The following is a 19,235-nucleotide window of genomic DNA, read 5'->3' as shown; positions in this document are numbered from 1 at the left end:
CTTTAAAGCCTATACTAAATAGCTAAAAGCTCGGTGGGACCTAAAATATCTCTGTATCTAGGAAGGGTTGGCTCTTTCTCCAGCCCGTATCAGGCTCATGAATGATAAAAAAAAAGAAAAAGTCTAAACCAGGGAGTTGAAGATATAGGGAGTGAACCGTAAAATCATAAAAATGTAGGGTGTGGATTGCAATTTTCCCCGTTTGTTAGTATGTCTCGATTGGAATTTGATTAGGTTTAAATTTACAATTAAATGCTTCGAAGATTGCGAAATTTGCTACCATTTAAAATCTAATCCGAATCCAAATTCCACCAATTTTTAATAGATTTGGACTCACATATACTACCGAAATCCTCACACAATTTCCACGTTTTGCTGGAAGTCCAAATGGATGAGTCACACGCAAAGCCCATGAATCAAACATTAGGTCACAGGAATAGCATCCAAAAAATTCTACTCCTAAGGATAATGAGTTGAATGATATGGGAGTGGGATAAAACAATGGAAGAATTAAAAAAAAGAAAGGTAGTTTGTGAAACTAACATGATGCGAAAGAGATTGGACTCAATAGATTAAGTCTAGTTATCTTATTTACTATTTAATTTAATTATAATAATTAGAATTTTATTTAATTAGCTAAATCTAACTCTGCGTCGTCGAAAAAATATTCGTAGAATATTCTACAGATATCCGAATAATATTGGATAAGGTTGGAATTTGATAATTGAAATCGACATTGTGCCTTTATCTTTTTCTCAACTGTCTCTAACCATTGACGTCTTCTCCCACATCCTTCCTTCTACCGCCCACCTCTTTCTACCTTCCAAGTCTTTGGTCAGCTTCCTCTAATTTCTAATCCTCTTCTTTTACAATAACTTCTCTCCCTTTATACTAAGAAATTAACCTAACACATATCTAGCCATAGAAAGGCTATTAAGCTAGAGTTCACCCGACCTTCGGCCACTATTCAACCGATATTTCAAAATCTAGCCATCCAAATCCTGAGATCTTGAATTCATTGGAAAGCTCTTTTTAAGAGCAATGAAGTATTTAAAATTCAGAAAGATCCAACGAATAGATTATCCGTAGTTATCTTACGTTCTTAATCTAGTCCAAAACTGTTACGTAACATAATAGCATTTTATAAAATGTATAATGTTTTTTATCACACTCTATGAAATAAGGGATGATAGGAACATAAAGATGCAAAACGTATAAAAAAGAATATGGCAACCATAGAAAAATAAAAACCTACTTTTCCTACATAGTTGTATTAAATTAAGACAAATAAGCCCATTCTTTTCTCCTATGCAGTCAAGAGAAAGTCCGTTTGCCGGTAAATTTAACATAGACAAGTACATCATTGTAGATGCAAATGGCTAAACATAAGAAATGCTCAGTAAAGTGCCGATATGAGTTCTGTGAGAGTAAAAAATCCTAGGATTGGTAGCACACTATAAAGGATATGATTGCAAGTAATTAAATCCAAAGAATGTCAGCGTTGAATCTATTAAGCCGAACGCTAAAAGGTGATTCAGCTTTGACTCATCATTTGCTATTCAACGACAAACTAACATCTCTGCCTAGTGTACAAAGTAGCAGATTTTCTATCCCTTTTCATTCGTCAAAACTATAGAAACTTTCTGAAACGAATATGGAACAAATTGACAGCAAAAAGATTCAGCTTGCAGTAGATATATCGTACAATAGTACAACTCATACAAAGGCCGCTCCTCGGTATTTTCCAGGTAATGCAGATATGATCATACGCAGGAACTTCCAAGGAAATAATGTTGTTTTCAGTAGCTTTATCATGCCGATGCAAATCGTAAGTATATGAGGTAGATAAGCTTTCCCATTCAGTACATTCCCTTGAACACAGGATTTGTTCGGCATATGCTTGCTCCATACTCCTCATATTCTGCTTTTGTGTGACAAGCCTGTGAAAAGCACATCTCCTGTTTAGCTCTCAGTTTCTAAGACACTGAAATAGATCTAGGAAGTAGGAAATGAGAACATGAAGTAGTTCAAAACTGTTTAACTAGCAACTCTTATTTGCAGTGGTTCAATGGTTTTCACTTCATAAGGTGGCACTTTATTATACCTAAGATTTACATCAGCCTGACTCGGCCCTATTATAGCAATTGTACAATATAATGATGGAAGTGGGTTTTCCTGTTGCATGCAAGTAGGACACAAATAAGCATCTAATTGGATTAAGTAGAAAATTACCATTCGTAGTTATTTCCTTGGATTGTTTACAAGAACAGGTTATTCGGTTCCATGAAAAATATGCAGGACAATTTGCAAACAGTCTGCAGATGTCATCATGCAGTAGTAACTAGTAAGACATGAATGTGACTTAGCTGGCAGATGTATGATAACAAAGTTACGGCGAGAGAAAAATAAGCACATGGAATCCTCCTCCTGTAGTCTTTGGATAATCTAAGTTCATTATATTTGCAGCAGAAACAACTTTCCCTTTTTGTTTCGAGCAGAAAGAGCAATACCAAAAATTAGTAACTAGAGTTGATTGCATGAGGGTCAGTTACTGAAGGATATTGTATGAAGTTTCAGCTTCCATGTGACTGCAATAAGAACATTTGTGTGGGTGTGCACACACAGAGTCCAAACAACAGAATATCAGGGCTCACTTGATACAAAGTTTAGGCTTGCAGTGTCTTTCCCGGTCACAGTGGCTTCAATTAACAGAAACAACTCTTTGTAACAGTGGCAAGGTTGCATGTCTTGTGCTCCATAACCCTGAAAAGGTGGGAGCATGTGGCACGTCTTCTCACCCACCCTCTTATCTTCAAGTAGTAAAGTTAGTGGGAAATCAAAAGAATAGCTTTGAGTATCTTTTTTCCAATGTATTGAAAAGCGGAAAAGGCGGCCGCCATGGCGCACCGGCCGCCCCGCCACTCCACCTAGCGCTCATAGAAGGCAGCCTGCCGCATTGGCGGGCCGCCTGAGCGCCAAAAAGCGCTAGCAAGCCGCGCGGCCCGATAAGGCAGCGTGGCGCTTCGGCCCGCCAAACCCGCCTTATCGGGTTTTTCTATAGTGGATCAAATTATCCAATATCCACTGAAAAAACTAACAATTAACCATTAATATAAATCATTCTTCTCTCTCTCTCACTGCTCGCTGCGCCCTTTCTCTCTCTCACTAAAATCTCTAAATCCCTAAATCCCTAATCCCTCTCGCTGCTGCGCCCTCTCTCTCTTTCGCTGCGTCCTCTCTCTTGCTGCACCCACTCTCGTTGCGCCCGCTTTCGCTATGCCCACAAACGCTGCAGAGGTATGGGCCTCTCTCACTCTCTCTCACAATCTCACTCTCTCTCACTCTCTCACAGTTTCACTCTGTCTCACACCGAAGTAATTAAATTTTTTTTTAATTTTTAATTCTGTCTAAAGTAGTTAAATCTTAATCTGTTAGTGACTTAGTGATTATCTGATAATAATGATAATATGTTTGTTAATTAGTTAATCACTTAATCTGTTAATGATGGTTAATTACTTAATTAAAAATTAATTTGGTAATTATCTAATAATATGTTTTTAAGTTTTTCTCAGTTTCAGTGTTTCTTATTACTTAATTCCTCTAGTTAATTTAGAAATTAATTAAAGTAGTTATCTGCTATTCTGCTAATCTGTTAAATACTTGAATGTTAATTAGTAATCTGTTAATGATTGTTAATTACTTCATTCATAAATTAATTTAGTAACTATCTAATAATATGTTTTTCAGTTTTTCTCTATTTCTTATTACTTAGTTCCTCCTTTCTTCTATTTTTTCTCTGATTCTGTTAATTAAGATTGTTAATTACTTGATTCAGAAATTAATTCAGTAATTGTCTGATAATATGTTTTTCTCTGTTTCTTATTACTTAATTCCTCTAATTAATTCAGAAATTAAGATTATAGATTAATATTTAACAATGCATTAACTTTTAGTGTTAATCTGTTGAATTAGTGAATTCCTCTAACATTTCTCTTGAATTAGTGAATTACTGGATTAAGTTATTAAGTATTAACTAGAGAGTAAATTAGTAATCAATAATTAGTAAATATCTTACTATCTGTTTTACTGGAGGAGGTAAAACAGTAATTAATTACTATTTTTAAATCTGAAATGTGAATTATGAATTATCAATCATATTTATTTTTTGCCCAATTTCATTACAGAATACAAGTAGTCAAATATGACCACTAATTCCTCTCAAACACCGTCTGTGGTTGGGTCAACTTCATCTGAATTTTTTGTGTCTGTTGGCTCCAATGATCCATGGTGGCAATATGGATATCTTCCAAATAAAATGTAGATTTTGTGGGAAGGTTACTAAGGGAGGAATTAGTAGATTCAAGAAGTATATTGCTCATGTTAGAGGTGATTTTGCGCCTTGTCCAAAAATTACAGATAAGGCAAAAAAAATTATTAAAAAGCATATAGAGGGGAACAAAAAGAGAAAGGAGGATAAATCAAAAGAGGAAGCAGAATTAAGAGCAGAAGTAAATATATTTTGAGAAAAAGAAGATCCAGAAATTTTAAAAGTTGGAAGTAAAAGGCCAAGAAGTAGAGGTCCTTTAGACAAATACATATCTATTGATCCAAAAGTTTCAATTAGAGAGCGGGGGAAGATGATACAGATAAGTATAAAAGATACTTTTGCAAAAGAACAAAGAGATAGAGTGCTAATGTACTTAGCTCATTGGGTTTATAAGTGTAGCATTCCCTTTAATGCTATTACTGATAAATCATTTCATGTTTTGATGGAAGCAGTTGGTCAGTATGGTCCGGGGTTCAAGCCAGCAACTATGCATGAGTTATGTGAGCCACTTTTGAAGAAGCAAGTGGCTAAAACATTGAGTTTGATGCGTCAGTTTACACAAAAAAGGAAGATCATGAGACCCGGGGTTACAAGATTTGCCACTTCATTTCTCACATTACAGAGTCTTTTGGAGAAGAAAGAAAAATTAAGGCTTATGTTTACTTCCGATGAATTTTTAAGTTGCAAATGGTCAAAAACTGCAAAAGGAAAGAGGGTTTATTCTGCTATCCTCAATAACCAATTTGGAGACAAGTATCATTAGCAGTTAAAGTATTCACTCCTTTGGTGAAGTTGCTACGAGTTGTTGATGGTGAAAGAAAACCACCAATGGGATTCATATATGGTGGGTTGAAAGATGTCAAGAAAGAAATAAAGAATATTTTCAATAATAATAAGACATGTTCCAAGCATTTTCTAGATGCAATTAATCACTACACAAATGGAAAGCTTGATACACATCTCAACGCTGCTGTATATTACTTAAATCCATACTATTTTTATAGAGATTTGGATGAGATGGAGACTGACTTTAATGTAATGGATGGTGTTCTTAGTTGTATTGAGAACTTTTATCCAGATCAAGCCATTCAAGTTTACATTTCAAATGTGGAGATGAAAGCATATAAGGATGCCACCGGGATATTTGCGAGACCGCTAGCAAATTTAACAAGAGAAGTTAACAATGATGAATTCAACTCAAGTAATAATTATTAATTAGCATATGTTGTAAAAGTGTAAAATATATCTTTTACAGTTTTATTCTTTGTATGTTATTAAGTTACTTTTTAATTTTTATGGTTATAGCTCATTGGTGGAGTGTATATGGAGCCGGTGCCCCCTACTTGAAATGTATGGCGGTTAAGATTCTTAATTTAACATGTAGCTCCTCAGGATGTGAAAGAAATTGGAGCTCCTTTGAATGAGTAATATATCATTAATCATTGTATTGACTAAGCTAAATTGATGAATGTTATTATCAAATTGATTTAGTCTTTGATTTGATGATTTTAGATTCATTCAAAGAAGAGAAATAGATTGGAAGTGAAGAGGCTAAATAATCTTGTTTGTGTATAATTTAATGCAAGAATGAAGGATCGAAAGATAGCGAAAGAGAAGGATCCAATCATTTCAAAAGAAAGAAATAATGCAAGGGAATAATTGGATAACTTGGGAGATGGTGACAGAAGCATCAGGAGCCAAAGAATATTTAAGATCAAGGAAGAACAGTAGATCTACTCAAGCTACTACTAGTAGCACTCCTTCCACTTCTCTAGATATGCAATTAATTGAGTCGGATGAAGAAACAGATGATGAGGATGATGTTATGATGATTCAGATGATAATCTTTTGGTAGATGAAGTTTCTCCTATAGATTGTGAAGAAGATTAGAAAATGGCCTTTATGTTATAGTTGTGAACTTGTATGAACTTGATAATTTTGAATTTTTGATTATATGTTATTTGTTATGGACCTTATGATTTTGATATGTTTTATCATATTATTTGTTATGATTGTGAACTTGTTGCTATGAACTTATGGTTGCTATAATTTTAAATCTTTTATTATGTATTTATGTTATTATAGTTGTGAATTATGATTATGTATATTATATATGTTTATTTATTTATTTATAAACTTTTTATATTAAAAATGCTAGACCGCCTTGTCACCCGCCTTGTCGCTCGCCATCTGCGACCGCCTTTCAAAACATTGCTTTTTTCCTAATTCTCAAGTACTTTGTAGCTCATAGCAGCAGCGTGATAGTGTTGGATTCTATCACTCCTGTGCACCAATCTATCTTTCTTGTAGAACACCATGTATTGGACTACAAGCGACTTCAACTCTGCTAACCTAACTCTCATTCTTCTTTGTCAAACACCAGCACACCCTTTTCATGTCTACTATACAGGGCCCAAGGAGTGTTATGGCAACTTGTTATAATCTTACCTTCAAGTTAATAAACACTAAAACAAACAAACAAAATTATCAACCTTTAAACTTGTTTTGTGCATATATAATACATAGGTAGGTGCGTAGCTAGATTGAGAAAGTTGAATTAGAATCCAATCAGACTATGTTATGAACCAGATCTGAACCGATCTGAACATAAAAAAATTATGAAATTTTTCGTTACGGTAGTTGCACGAGTTACAGATCTAATAACTTTGATGTTATGTAAATCTGAGATCAAAGTTAAAAGTTAAAAGTAAAAGAGTGAAGAAAGGTCGGAAGGGGGCAGATCAATAAATATCCGATATTGTGACGGTCGTCGGATGGTAGTGGTGTTACAAACTAGATCTAGAACAATCCAGACGTAAAAAAAATTATGATATTTTCATCGGAGGAACCCGAAAGTCACGTATCTAATGAATTCAGTTTCACGTGAATCAAGCGTCTAGGTGAAAAATTAAAAATAAAATAGTGAAAGAAGATCATAACGGGACAGAAGTGAAAATATTTGACGTTGTGGCGATCATTGGAAGGTGGAGGACAAAAAATGGTGGTAGTGGATAACCGTATAGTAAAGTCGCTACTGAAGGAAGATAGTGACTAGGGTTTAGAGGCTTAAAAGGGTTTTTCGGTTATGATCTACTCCTACAAAGATAAACACAATCTAAAGGTTATGATAAAACGGTAGATGCGATAATAATAAATTGGTAAACTCAATAATTTCTCAATGCTTAGATGATTGAATAAAAAAGTCTAGCCCCTCTATGTATAGAGGTTGAGTATAATGAGTCTTACTAAAGCTAATCCTAAAGGCTTATACGACTCAAATCAGGATTTGTCTTAAAAACTTACATGACTTAATTGGACTTATCTTAAATGCTTACTTGATTTAACTAGATTTGTCTTAAAAGCTTTCATGACTTAATTGAACATACTTTAATGACTTACACTACTTAGCTAGACTTGCCTTAAGAGTTTATATTATGAATTAATTAAAAGAAATATAAACTCAATCCATCAAGCCTAATATCCCCATGATGTGATCTAACCTGACTCGATTCAAGTTAAATGGACGACCAAAGGTGGTAGTGGACGACTGTAAGGTAGGTGGCTTGTGGATGAACAAAGGGGCTGAAATTTGGTGGATCTATTATTAAGATCTACTCCTACAGAGACAAAGACAATCTACAACTACGATAAAATGATAATAACCTAAATATAAAATAACTTAACTCAATAATCATTCCACACATCATAAAAATCTCATGACCACTTCTATTTATAGGAGTAGAGTCCTAGCGGATCGAATCCACATGCAGATTATCCATTTAAATTTAAATTAAAAGAATAAGCAAATTAGACTAACTAAATTCGACTTAACAAACTCGATACCCCATGGTCAGATCATAATAGATTACTAAATAGACGCTTATCCTAACACTCAAAATGAATAATAAACGCCCAATTTGACAACATGCTCAGTTCCAAGTGATCTAGAATATTTAGAAAAAATAAGAATGGAAATTCACATACAATAGAGACTTCTTGCTAATTCAAATCAGACAAACAATTACTCATTTTGAGTGTTAGGATAAGCCTCTATTCAGTAGTCTGATTGGATGATAAACTTTGACTCTTTTGGAGTCCTTGAAACCATAATCACGTAAAATTGATTCTTCAGAAGTTTAAAACCTATCTACTTCTTTTGAATTGACCATATGAGTGAGAGGCTTCCGAATAACATGTTCTGCCTCCCTAGTTTCTAAGTATTTTAAAATAATGCTGCAAGTAAATTCCCCCATCAGCTATTTTTTGTCAATAGGTATACATACACAAATAACACAAATATAAATATTTAAAAACGTTACTGAATATAGAAGGTTATAGGAATATTATATATAATGGAACTACAAATGTTTCATGGCTTACATCTAATAAGTGTAATTTATAGCTTAAGTTCAAGTTCAGAAAAGAAACGAGTCGTCGAGCAGTCAATCATAGCAAAGGATAATTGGATCCAATTTTCCTTCTGTTATTGTAGGGCACAACATGATAATTACCCATAGTATCTAATATCATGCATTCATGCTTACTAAATATCTATTTTAAAAAAGGAAAAAAAAATCTTTTCACGGCGATTTATTTGAAGATAAGAAAATAATCCTCAAATGTGAATTATGTTACTCTAAGCTAAGTTAAAATTATTAGTCAAAAAGATCTGAAAGAATAGAAAAGTACCCCATAAAATTCAGGCGTTGAGGCGAGTACAGAACCTCCAAACCAAACCGCATATCTCTGGATTGGATGGCTGACCACATTGACTTCAATCGGCTGAGACTGGAAATCCAAAAAGAAGTCAGTGTGGATTTTGAATAATATAAAATTAAATTCCTTAGAAAAGTAAAAAAACTCCTACTTTTACATCTCCACCAAGTCGTGAGCCCCCTGTAACCCGAGTATCTACTATCTTTTTAAGATCACGTTGCAATCTTCTGTGGAAGTCCTTAAACATGGTCGATCCCCCAGATAGAACTATGTTCTGAGACAACAATCACAAGCTTAAAGTTACAGAAGAGAGATTATTTCAGGACAAGCTTATACAGAAACAAATACTTTGATGACATTTACCTTATAGAGAGCCCTTCTTGTGTCAATTGGTGATGATTGAATGCACTTGTCAATGACAGCAGGTAAAGGGGTGGTAAAGTCGCTTCCATATATCTCAGGATGGAAAAAGATCTGCATACAGGACAGGATAGTGAGACAGTGCAGACAATTCTGATGGAGAAAAGTGTCCCATAAGGCCATAATCTCAGCATTGACAAGCATAAATATTTTACAAGTTAGTAGAGAATGTCTGAGAACAACACACAAGCCTACAAGACCAGAAATGAAAATATTTCAGGATTCTATCTGTTATCCCCGTGAGAACTAAACAAAAAGAGCCGGGAGTAAGGGGTGTTGACTAACTAATGAAGAAACTTATACTAACAGGATTTGGAGAGGAATTGGTGATTTTGCTCTCTCGAAAGGCTGAAATAGATGCCCTTGCGAATAAAAATGATATCTGAATAGAGATGTGCATACAATCTTGATTAACATTCTTCCCAAAACTCCCACTAATGCTACATATTTTGGAAAAATGAGTTCACTAATTTTTATCAATATGGTAACCCATTCTCTTAAGCAAAAGATATTCTGAAGCTTCAAATCACCACTAAACTCTAAAGGCTTATTTGGTTTGAGGCTAAGCTCCGAACTTGATTAATTAGTCTCATTTCTTAGTCTTAATTTTTTAAAGAATGAAATTGGTTAAGTATAGAAAAGATAAAAAGATGTTTGGTTACTAAACCAAATTAGAAATCCGTGAACTAGTTCAAAGACTCTCCTTGAACTCAAAACAAACAGGACCTTAAATACTGTACACATCATCAATAACTCTTTGGATGAGACTCCAATTCTGTTCGTAAGCTGCCGGATACCCAAACAAGAATTGACAAGAAGGATATATTCACACTTGCTTGTCTTGATTCAGAATAATCCCTAGCAGTTAATAACTTGATATAATTGAGACATCATAATATCCCTTAAATTATTTCTATCTACAAGAACTATCTACATCATCTACAGAAATATCACCCATTAAGACTACCTTACATTATTTCTATCCATAAGGAGCTCTATGTACACCGTCTAAATATCACCCCAGAAGACTAGTTTTTTTAAATCAAAGTTGCTCCAAATTAGTAAGCTGATGGAACTACAAATAAGCTTCAACAAGACTACGTAAAGAATCAATTGATGAAAGGTTGGTAAAAAACTCCATATTGCACCTAAAGGGTGGGAAGAACCATGAAGGTCAAATCCTACATTAGAACCAAGTAGAAGTCATAAAATGTCTTCTTCATCATTGATATCAGTAATATGAACTGAGATGCCTTACGATAGGATTGAGTACCTACCACATCTACTGGTTGTTAAGACTCATAAGCTTGAACACTTCTATGCTAGGCTGCCTCTCATTTTCACATGGCTGTTAATGCCAAGGCACAGTGGAGGTACAGATACGCATACATATATAACCTTCTCAGGATTGCCGGTACATTATACATACTACAAGGGGTGATATTTTAAAGGTTAGCACTTAACAGGTCATGCACAGAAGACAATATATGTACATCAACAAGATTTATTCAACCACCTGATGCTGACAATAGAACAGAAGCAGTAGCTTAGGTCATGCAAGTGGAATTATCAGCGGCAATGATGAAGGCAGCTGTTAAAGCAGGTAACAATCCCAGGTAAACAGTATGATCAACATAGATTGAAGGAAAACTAAACGTTAATGTAGAATGAGTTCTAACAACCAAAATCCATGTTGACAAAGAAAGGTTACAAACTTGTCCCTAACTAATTATGCTATTTGATATGTGAATTCCAGATGACAGAACAAGACGGAAAACATCACAAAGTGCTACACAAGCTTATTATCTAATGAAGACTGAACTAGAAAAGCAGATACAAGAAGCAACTAAATTAAGAGATTTCTGTCAGAATAATGCAAAACTAAATCAGATTACAAATCAGCTATTAATCAAATTTCCATATAAAAAATCATTACACAAATGTAAATCATCTGAGAAAGGTCAATAGTTGAAATCCCTACCTCTGGCCCAAGGAAGCGCTCATATCCAATATCACAAGAGTATGGTGCTCCAGTCTTTGGTTTAACACCAGTCCATTGCTTGATGTACCTTGAAGGTTCTTTATCATGCTTGTTAAACTCCTGAGGTACAAAAAACAGCAAATAAGAATACACTGTAAAAATCACTTATATTAACAATATCATCTCGACAGTGAAGCCTTTAACAAATATGGTTGCAATTCAATAATATTACAAAACTGGAAACATATTAAGTCCTGATAGCATTCCTCCTGAGATCAGGAGATCATTAGGAGATATGCGATTAACTTGATTGACTAGATTATACCAAAATAATAACTAGATAGATTCTGGAGCTACAACTAACATAAGGGTAATTGGAGAAGAAAAGTGAATTTCCTGTAACAAAGTTATTTCAATGTTGGACGTCTGTCCTTGTTTGTACTGGTTATATTGAACTTATTAATTAACTATACATTTTAAGATGAGATTCCACAGCACATGCTATTTGATAGAATCACTTACTGCAACATAAGTGTTTCTGCAAATTCATATTGCTTATATGACTAATACAAAATACTTAAGTCTTCTATAACTTCTTCAGGTGGTACACCTCCTCTGAGTTTGAACTTTTAATCATTCTTTTTGTGTACTCTTAGGATATACACTATGAAATCTTCCGTTTGTTTAATCAACCTACGCATATTAGTTTCCTCTATTTACACTAGCTAAAATAACATCCTTTTCCATGATTATCACATAAATGTGTTAAATTCATGCCTATCAAGAGTCGGTCACTTAGGTTTGGAAGATATTATACAATCACTTCCTTCTCTAGCCAATTCTAGTCAAGGATATATTTGGTATTATAAATTGTAAAAAACTTCTTTTCACTAATTTGTTTATCGATTGTTTTAGAGATACAGATCATCAACAAAAGTCCTTTGCTTGTTCTCAATTTTCCCCAACATGAAGTGTCTCTCTAGAGAACCTACTCTTCAGATCTCCAGAATCTGTTGGGTGGATTGCAGTTAAAAAATTAAAAAAGAATCCTCAAATTATCTAGCAGGACTCAGAAGTCAGTCCTCCATATAACTCCAAAATTTTGCCCAAAGGAATCTTTATTACTAGTAGACACTATAGAGATAAGTTCCTGCTACATCTCTCTTTTTTCCTAATCTAGGTCATAGTGCAATTTCCACCCACATATGTTACTGGGTATCATGTTGGCCGCTGGTCTTCCACAGCCAGCCTAAGGGTCTTTCATATGCAGTTGGTCCGTGTAGTGATGGCACCAAATATTTGCATATTAAGGAAAACAATGATATAAGTAAATGAAGCAATTAACCTCTAAGAATAAGGGTTACTAGCCAGTTAAAAGAGTAAGCATTCACCATTATTTGTACATCTATATTTTATTTTGATTATTTTTTATTATTTAATAATTACATAGCAGGTACATTTGCTTCTTGCATTAGCAAACTTGAAACATTAGCATGTTATATAACAGTACCATATAACATCCAATTATCAATAAATATGTTCTCAAAAGAATTTCATTTATCATAATGCCTACTCGATTTTTGCCAGGTTCCTTTTCTATATAAATACTCTTACATATTTATTCTCAATGCATTTTAGATTCTTCTAGATACTAATATTCCCATATAACATTTTAAAATACTTCATCTACTGGACAGTTGAATCAACAACCACATACTGCAAGCATTATGTGGTATTTGAGCTGCCTAGAGAAGTGGCCATTTTAGAACATCCGTTCCTAATGATTCTAAAATGAATATAGACCAAATTAACTAGTTATATATCAGTTCTAAATTTCTAATAATAGGTGCATCTCATATCCTTCAATAGGATACTTCCCTAATGGCTTTAGAAACTCAGTTTGATGCATGCTTAGTCTCTGTTTGGAGTCAAATCCAAATGGATTTCAAGTAGGAATTCATTTCAATATGTTCTATATCCCTATTATACCCTTTTATCATCAATACAAATTAACTATACAATATTATAGAATAAAAAGTTGATACTAACATACTGGCTTGGAACATGTTAATTTCAATCCTATGATGGCTTCTTAGAATGAGCAGAACAAGCAACTTTGTTACTGGGAGGCTAACACTGAAGTTGGTTTTACTTTGTTAAAAAAGTCTTTCTGGCATAATTGGAGTTGCTTTTACCCGCCGAAATGCAAAACAGATTTTTTTGGCTTTTAACTCCCTTCGTGATCTCTAAGTCTATATTTGATACTTCTTCATTTTCTTAACAAATTTTAATTGGGGTTACCTCCAATCATTCTCAGAAAAAGAAATTGATAATAACATAATCTTAGGAATCAGTAATATATTCATTAAACAAATAAACCAAACAATTAGAAGCAAAGAAGAGGAGAAATGGGAAGCACGTACCTGACTTGGAAAAAAGGAGAATATTAATGTGAGAATAGATGAGAAGAGAAGAGGCATTGGTAGAGTTTCATTAAATAGTACACTAAGGACAATTATGGAATATAAAATGTTTGTTGAGTTAGAAATCAGTCCTCATGAAATCACACGTCAATTCATCCCATTTTGTCAGGTTATAGCGAGTCCCAAATCGATTGAATTTCCTCTCATCGAGGCATTCCAAACATAGGATTTCCTTTAAATAAAAATCCAAATCCACTCAAATCCTCTGATTTGAGGATTCCATACAGGTTACAGTCTTAGTGTTCTGATATGCAGACATTAATAGCCAATAACATCATAAAAGATGATACTCCACAACAATCATGCTTGCAATATTCATGTTATAAAGTCTTTCTTTATACTGCTTCTGAAAGTTTTAAATATCTTTGTATAATGTCAACATCATAGATTGCTAAATCTACAACCAACAGAGTGAATAATTTGCAACACATGGCAAAATCAATTACCATGAGCAGAATCCTAGAAGGTTGGAGTCTAAAGACAGTTTAACTCTCATCATTAAGTTAACCATAAAATAAGGAGTACTGAACTTTGAAGGCTATTATACTAATTAATCAAGTGGTAAGTACAAGAAATATGTATTTCATGATTTTAATAATTATTACAATGTAAGACTGTTAAAAAAATGAATAACATACTGTTACATACAGAAACTTTTATGGATCTTACAATGTTGATAGAAATCATATTTATCAGCATAATAAATAGCATGTCATGTCATCCACTGAAGAATAAGGAGATTTTAGGAAAAGTTACTGTCACTTAAAGTTAAAACCATGCAATGCATTTCTATCCAATGGAAAAATGATTTATCTCCAATGGTCACTACAGAAAATAAAAATTACCTTGACAATATCTGAACAAGTATAACAATACATTTCTTTCACTTTCCGAGCCACCTCAAAAGAGTCTTCTGGGGGTATGTGTTCTCCCCTTTCCTACATGAAACGAAATCATTTTTTTGTTTATAAAAAAGAAGGATCAAATAATAAGCAGCATATAGCTCTTCTATTTTAACGTTCCCACTATTTTATATTTCCTTGAAAAAGGCCTGAGAAAAAATATTATTTTACATCTTGTTACTAGTCAATCACAGAGTAAAGTTTCTCAAGTTGGCTTGCAAATAGAAATGCCAATCAGTAAGTAGATAGCTGCTGAATTGAATTCCTAGGGCAAATCTTACAAAAGCCAAAAGTTTTTCAAATCAAATTTAAAAATTCACTAGAAATGTCTTCATCAAAAGAGAATTCTTCATTTGCCTGTTTTTGCTTATTTGTTACATAGTGAATAAAGTAAGTCCAGGTATCATACTAATCATGTCCTCTTTTTTTCTGGACTCTTACAACTATAGGGGAACTTTCATGATAAGCTCTCCAGTTAAATGATATAAAATTATGAAATATGAAGAGTCTCTGTATTTTCTATTTCTTTGCCTCATAGCCTTGGCTTCAGAATTTGGCAGAAAATGCCAGGTTGTCACCAAGTAATAGAATTTATTAGATTTAATTCATTGTCCTGTACTCCTGTGAAGCTACTTGATTGCATTCTGCTCCATAGCAATTCCCCCATGTTAGACATGTTTGAATGATGAAAAGAAAAAAAGAAGGCCTGAATTAGTAATGTACCATGCATATAACTAGGGTAGGTAATGTAGCCTTACAAGATAAAAAGAAATTTTGGAATATATGAAATATTTGTTTGTGAATTTTGTATAAATTAGCATTGGTAGCAGCAAAGTCAAAATCACGATTCTGCTTTATGAAATTGTAGGTTGCACCCTGCAACCACGTTGGTAAATCTTTTCTGTTTTATGATCCCAGGCTCCTTGCAATCTTCTCAAAGAACCCCAATGTACCAATGGATCTGTCATTCATCCAAATTGACGACCTAATATAGAACACTTCCTTCCAAAAGTACCATGCCACAGCACTAGCTATTTTGGCTCATTTTCCCATGATTTGACAAAGCAAGATACTACTTAAAATTTAATCAAGAATACGGAGCATCATGGCTCAGAATTTCTTATAACACAAGATCACTTAGGAAACAGTACATAGAATGATAAATTTCTTTTTTAAGCATACTAGAATCTGACTATGAGTTATAGCAACTTTTATAAGTTAAAAGAGATAAAAGTCTTAAGTATTTACCCTTATAAGCTGCTGAATAAACTGAGTAACATCTTTGCCCGCAACAGGAATAGATTTAATACTACTCCCAATGACATATCCATCAGCAACTGGCACAACATGTGTAGCACCATCTCCAACATCAACCACTACACCTGTCATTTCACACTGAAGAAACAACATGTATACAGATTAAATATATCAACCTCATGACATGTGAAAAATTGAAGGGCAAGAAAAATATAAGGCAGAATGATGAAACTTTCAAATAGATAAGCAATGCCCCAAATATATCATGTGCATTGTATATATGTATGTATGCTATAAGATAAGTATTACATATTTTTGTTGTATATATAAACTTGCAGTGCTTCTGTGTGTGTCCACGTGCGCGTGCATAAAAGACTGAATTATAAGCAAGTAATATGTCCAAAGATTTGGCCACGCGAGGACTTGAAAGCCCAATGCACTTCAAGAAAAAAGAATTTTAGGCGTCAGTTTAAATTCTACATTAGGCTTTATCATGGGCTTCAAGTTTATAAGAAAAACTGAAATATGGAGGAGTTATAAGAACAAAAAAGTAGACACACACACACATCTACACAATAACAAGGAAAGTAGGTAATTAAATCTTCCTTACTACCATCTGAAGTAAAAAAAAAAAAAGATTGGAATACTTGAAAATATAAGGAAAAAAAATGCAGAATGAAGATGTGAAGATGTATCATCTATATTTCATATTTTCTGCTTTACTTTCACAATATTCTTTTATAATTGTTCAAATTGAGCCAAGTGCTGCATCTAGATCACATCAAGATGAGAAAAAGAAGGAATTCACTACAACAAGTAAATGTAGAACCAAATTAAAGCTAACGCCTTAGAAATCTTAACTAGATGACTTACACTACATTTGTACGTCATTTATAAACATGTGATATAGGTATGCACAACAAAGGACAACTTTGGTTGCTTGCTGACTGAACACCTGACATTCCTAATATCAAGAATACAGGAGCCGGAAGATGAGGTTAGACAAATTAATAAGCGAAATAGTATAAACAAATTGGATAACACTCTTTTCCAATCCGGCCCTTTGATATGTGCAAGACTAAACAAAGTAAAAGCCAAAGCACCATTTGCATCTTATGAGTATTGCAAGTTTTAAGTTCTAGCAGAATAACTTAGAACTGGTAAACAGAGAGTAAATGTTGCAAGAAAAATTAAGCTACATAGTTAGGGTATAAGCTCATAAGGAAGAACTGCGAAAACAAACCTTTGAAGTAGTATATCCTGCAGCAAGGGCAAGAACAGGTTGGACTGCTATATACAGCCCAGGAACGTTGAATGTCTCAAACATGATTTCTCCTGTATATTCACGATTTTCAGGAGCAGTGAGGGGGCTTTCAGTCAAAAGGAAATAGTGATCTTCAGGATCACAGCGCAAATAATTGAAAATACATTGTTGCCAAAATCTTTCCATTGTGTCCCAGTTCTCCACCTACAGAATAATATAATTTAACTTAACATCCCAAAAGGACTGCTCAAACATGACACCTAACTTATACATTTCTGGTAGACTGCTCAAATGTGAATCCTATGAACGGATGATATCATACCTGACCTTGACGAATAGGGTAACTGAGATTGTATGTACTACTAGAACGAGAACGTGATAGAGCTTCATCTCCGATGAAAAAATCAAGATCAGCCATTACACCTGCACTATGTTGTGCTAGCCAATTTCCCTTGAGAGATGTTCTTGATTGGTTCAACACAGACTCATTGACAGCAACAACAGTAGGAATGATAAAACAAGGTTCAACATTGCCAGCAAATCCCATTTTGGTATACCTAAACATAAGAAGTTGCAAAAGGTCAAGAAAAGATGGTAACTTGCACCATATAATGCAATTCCATACTGTGCATTCGTATCTATTTTACAAGTGTAAAATATGTCAGATGGAAAGAAATTTATAGATATTACATTAGCTCTGTAGTTAAGAATATAAAACAAAAATCTCCTATCAATCATCTTCTGCTTATCAAATCAAGCTTTCAAAACTTCATCCTTGTTTGCATCATCTAGCATTCAAACAAAAAATGAATTATTCGGTGCTGCCTACTGCCTACCATCCAGCTGGATAACATCAAGAAAAACGCATAGCTTCCTGCAAGTCTCATCATGGCATATCAATTGAGTATTCTCTCCTGTTCGATTCCAATCACACTAATTCAGCACATCATCTCGCTTCAATTAAACATCTATCAGAAGATAACATGTACAGCTCTAAAAATCTAGTAACTGGGTCACTTTCTACCTCAATCTCATTCATTCAATCTCCAAAATCAACACCTCTCACAAGCAACCAACTAGATCAAAAAATAATAATACTAATACAAAATCCCACATCTACATACCCGGTTCCGTTGTCGATGACAACGGCAGGGCGGGAAGCGGCGTCCATTGGAGGAGCAAAAAACGAGATCAAACAAGGATCCGCGAGCGAGATCCGAGACGGGCCTAGGGCATGCTCTCATGGTAATCCCTTCTCCCGATCGAGATCTCGATAGCGAAATGTGCTCGTGGGGTTGGTGAATCGGGCGTGGATCGCAAGCGAAAGCGGCGGCTTAACCTCGAGGCGAAGGAGGAGGAGGAGGAGTAGGAGGGGATCCGGTCCATGTCAGCCGACGCATTTGGCGGCAGCGGTGGGTGAGAGGGGTACTAAAGTGACCGGCGGCGGAGCGGAAGCAAGTGCGATCCCGATGATTACGAATTGGATGAGTGTCTCTTTCGCTCTAGATTGCTGTCCGGTTTGCGTCTTACTCCCTTTTTCTTTTCTTCTCACTTTCCTGGGTCGGCGCCGTGGGGGATAAAGACACGCCACCGACACGTAGATTGTCGCTGGAGCACTTGGATCTCCCGGTCTCCACGTTTTCTACTGAAGGAGTTCAAAAATAAAAAGGAAAAAGAAATTTTATTTTTTTATTTTTTTGTTCCTCCTAAATGTAAATAGAGAGGAAGAGAAACACACAAAAAGAAAAGAAGTTTATTCTCCTTTGGTCTAAGGAGAGAGAAAAGAGAAAATAATATATTTACTATTATACATTTCAATTAATATTTAATTATTAAAATAAACTAACACAAGCTATAATATCCCAAAAATTACCTCAAAAAGGTT

The 19,235-nt window shown here is 34.4% G+C and overlaps 1 protein-coding gene across 1 annotated transcript; it reads right to left on the bottom strand.

Annotated features, from left to right (window-relative positions):
* Nucleotides 1-1,466: 1,466 nt before the first annotated feature.
* Nucleotides 1,467-18,956, bottom strand: LOC140780159 (actin-related protein 3). Its single transcript, XM_073125547.1, has 10 exons — nt 18,475-18,956; nt 17,673-17,907; nt 17,330-17,554; nt 16,078-16,224; nt 14,773-14,865; nt 11,445-11,564; nt 9,407-9,517; nt 9,195-9,317; nt 9,017-9,115; nt 1,467-1,940 (listed from the first exon to the last, which is right to left on the bottom strand). Exons 1-10 carry the CDS (start codon nt 18,519-18,521, stop codon nt 1,860-1,862), a joined length of 1,281 nt encoding a protein of 426 aa, XP_072981648.1. The 5' UTR covers nt 18,522-18,956; the 3' UTR covers nt 1,467-1,859.
* Between the last annotated feature and the right edge of the window lie 279 nt (nt 18,957-19,235).

This window comes from Typha angustifolia, chromosome 3, assembly GCF_048772165.1.
Source record: "Typha angustifolia cultivar Huaian chromosome 3, ASM4877216v1, whole genome shotgun sequence".
NCBI lineage: Eukaryota > Viridiplantae > Streptophyta > Magnoliopsida > Poales > Typhaceae > Typha > Typha angustifolia.
The sequence above is the reverse complement of the archived record's forward strand: the minus strand, read 5'-3'. Positions and strand labels throughout refer to the sequence as shown.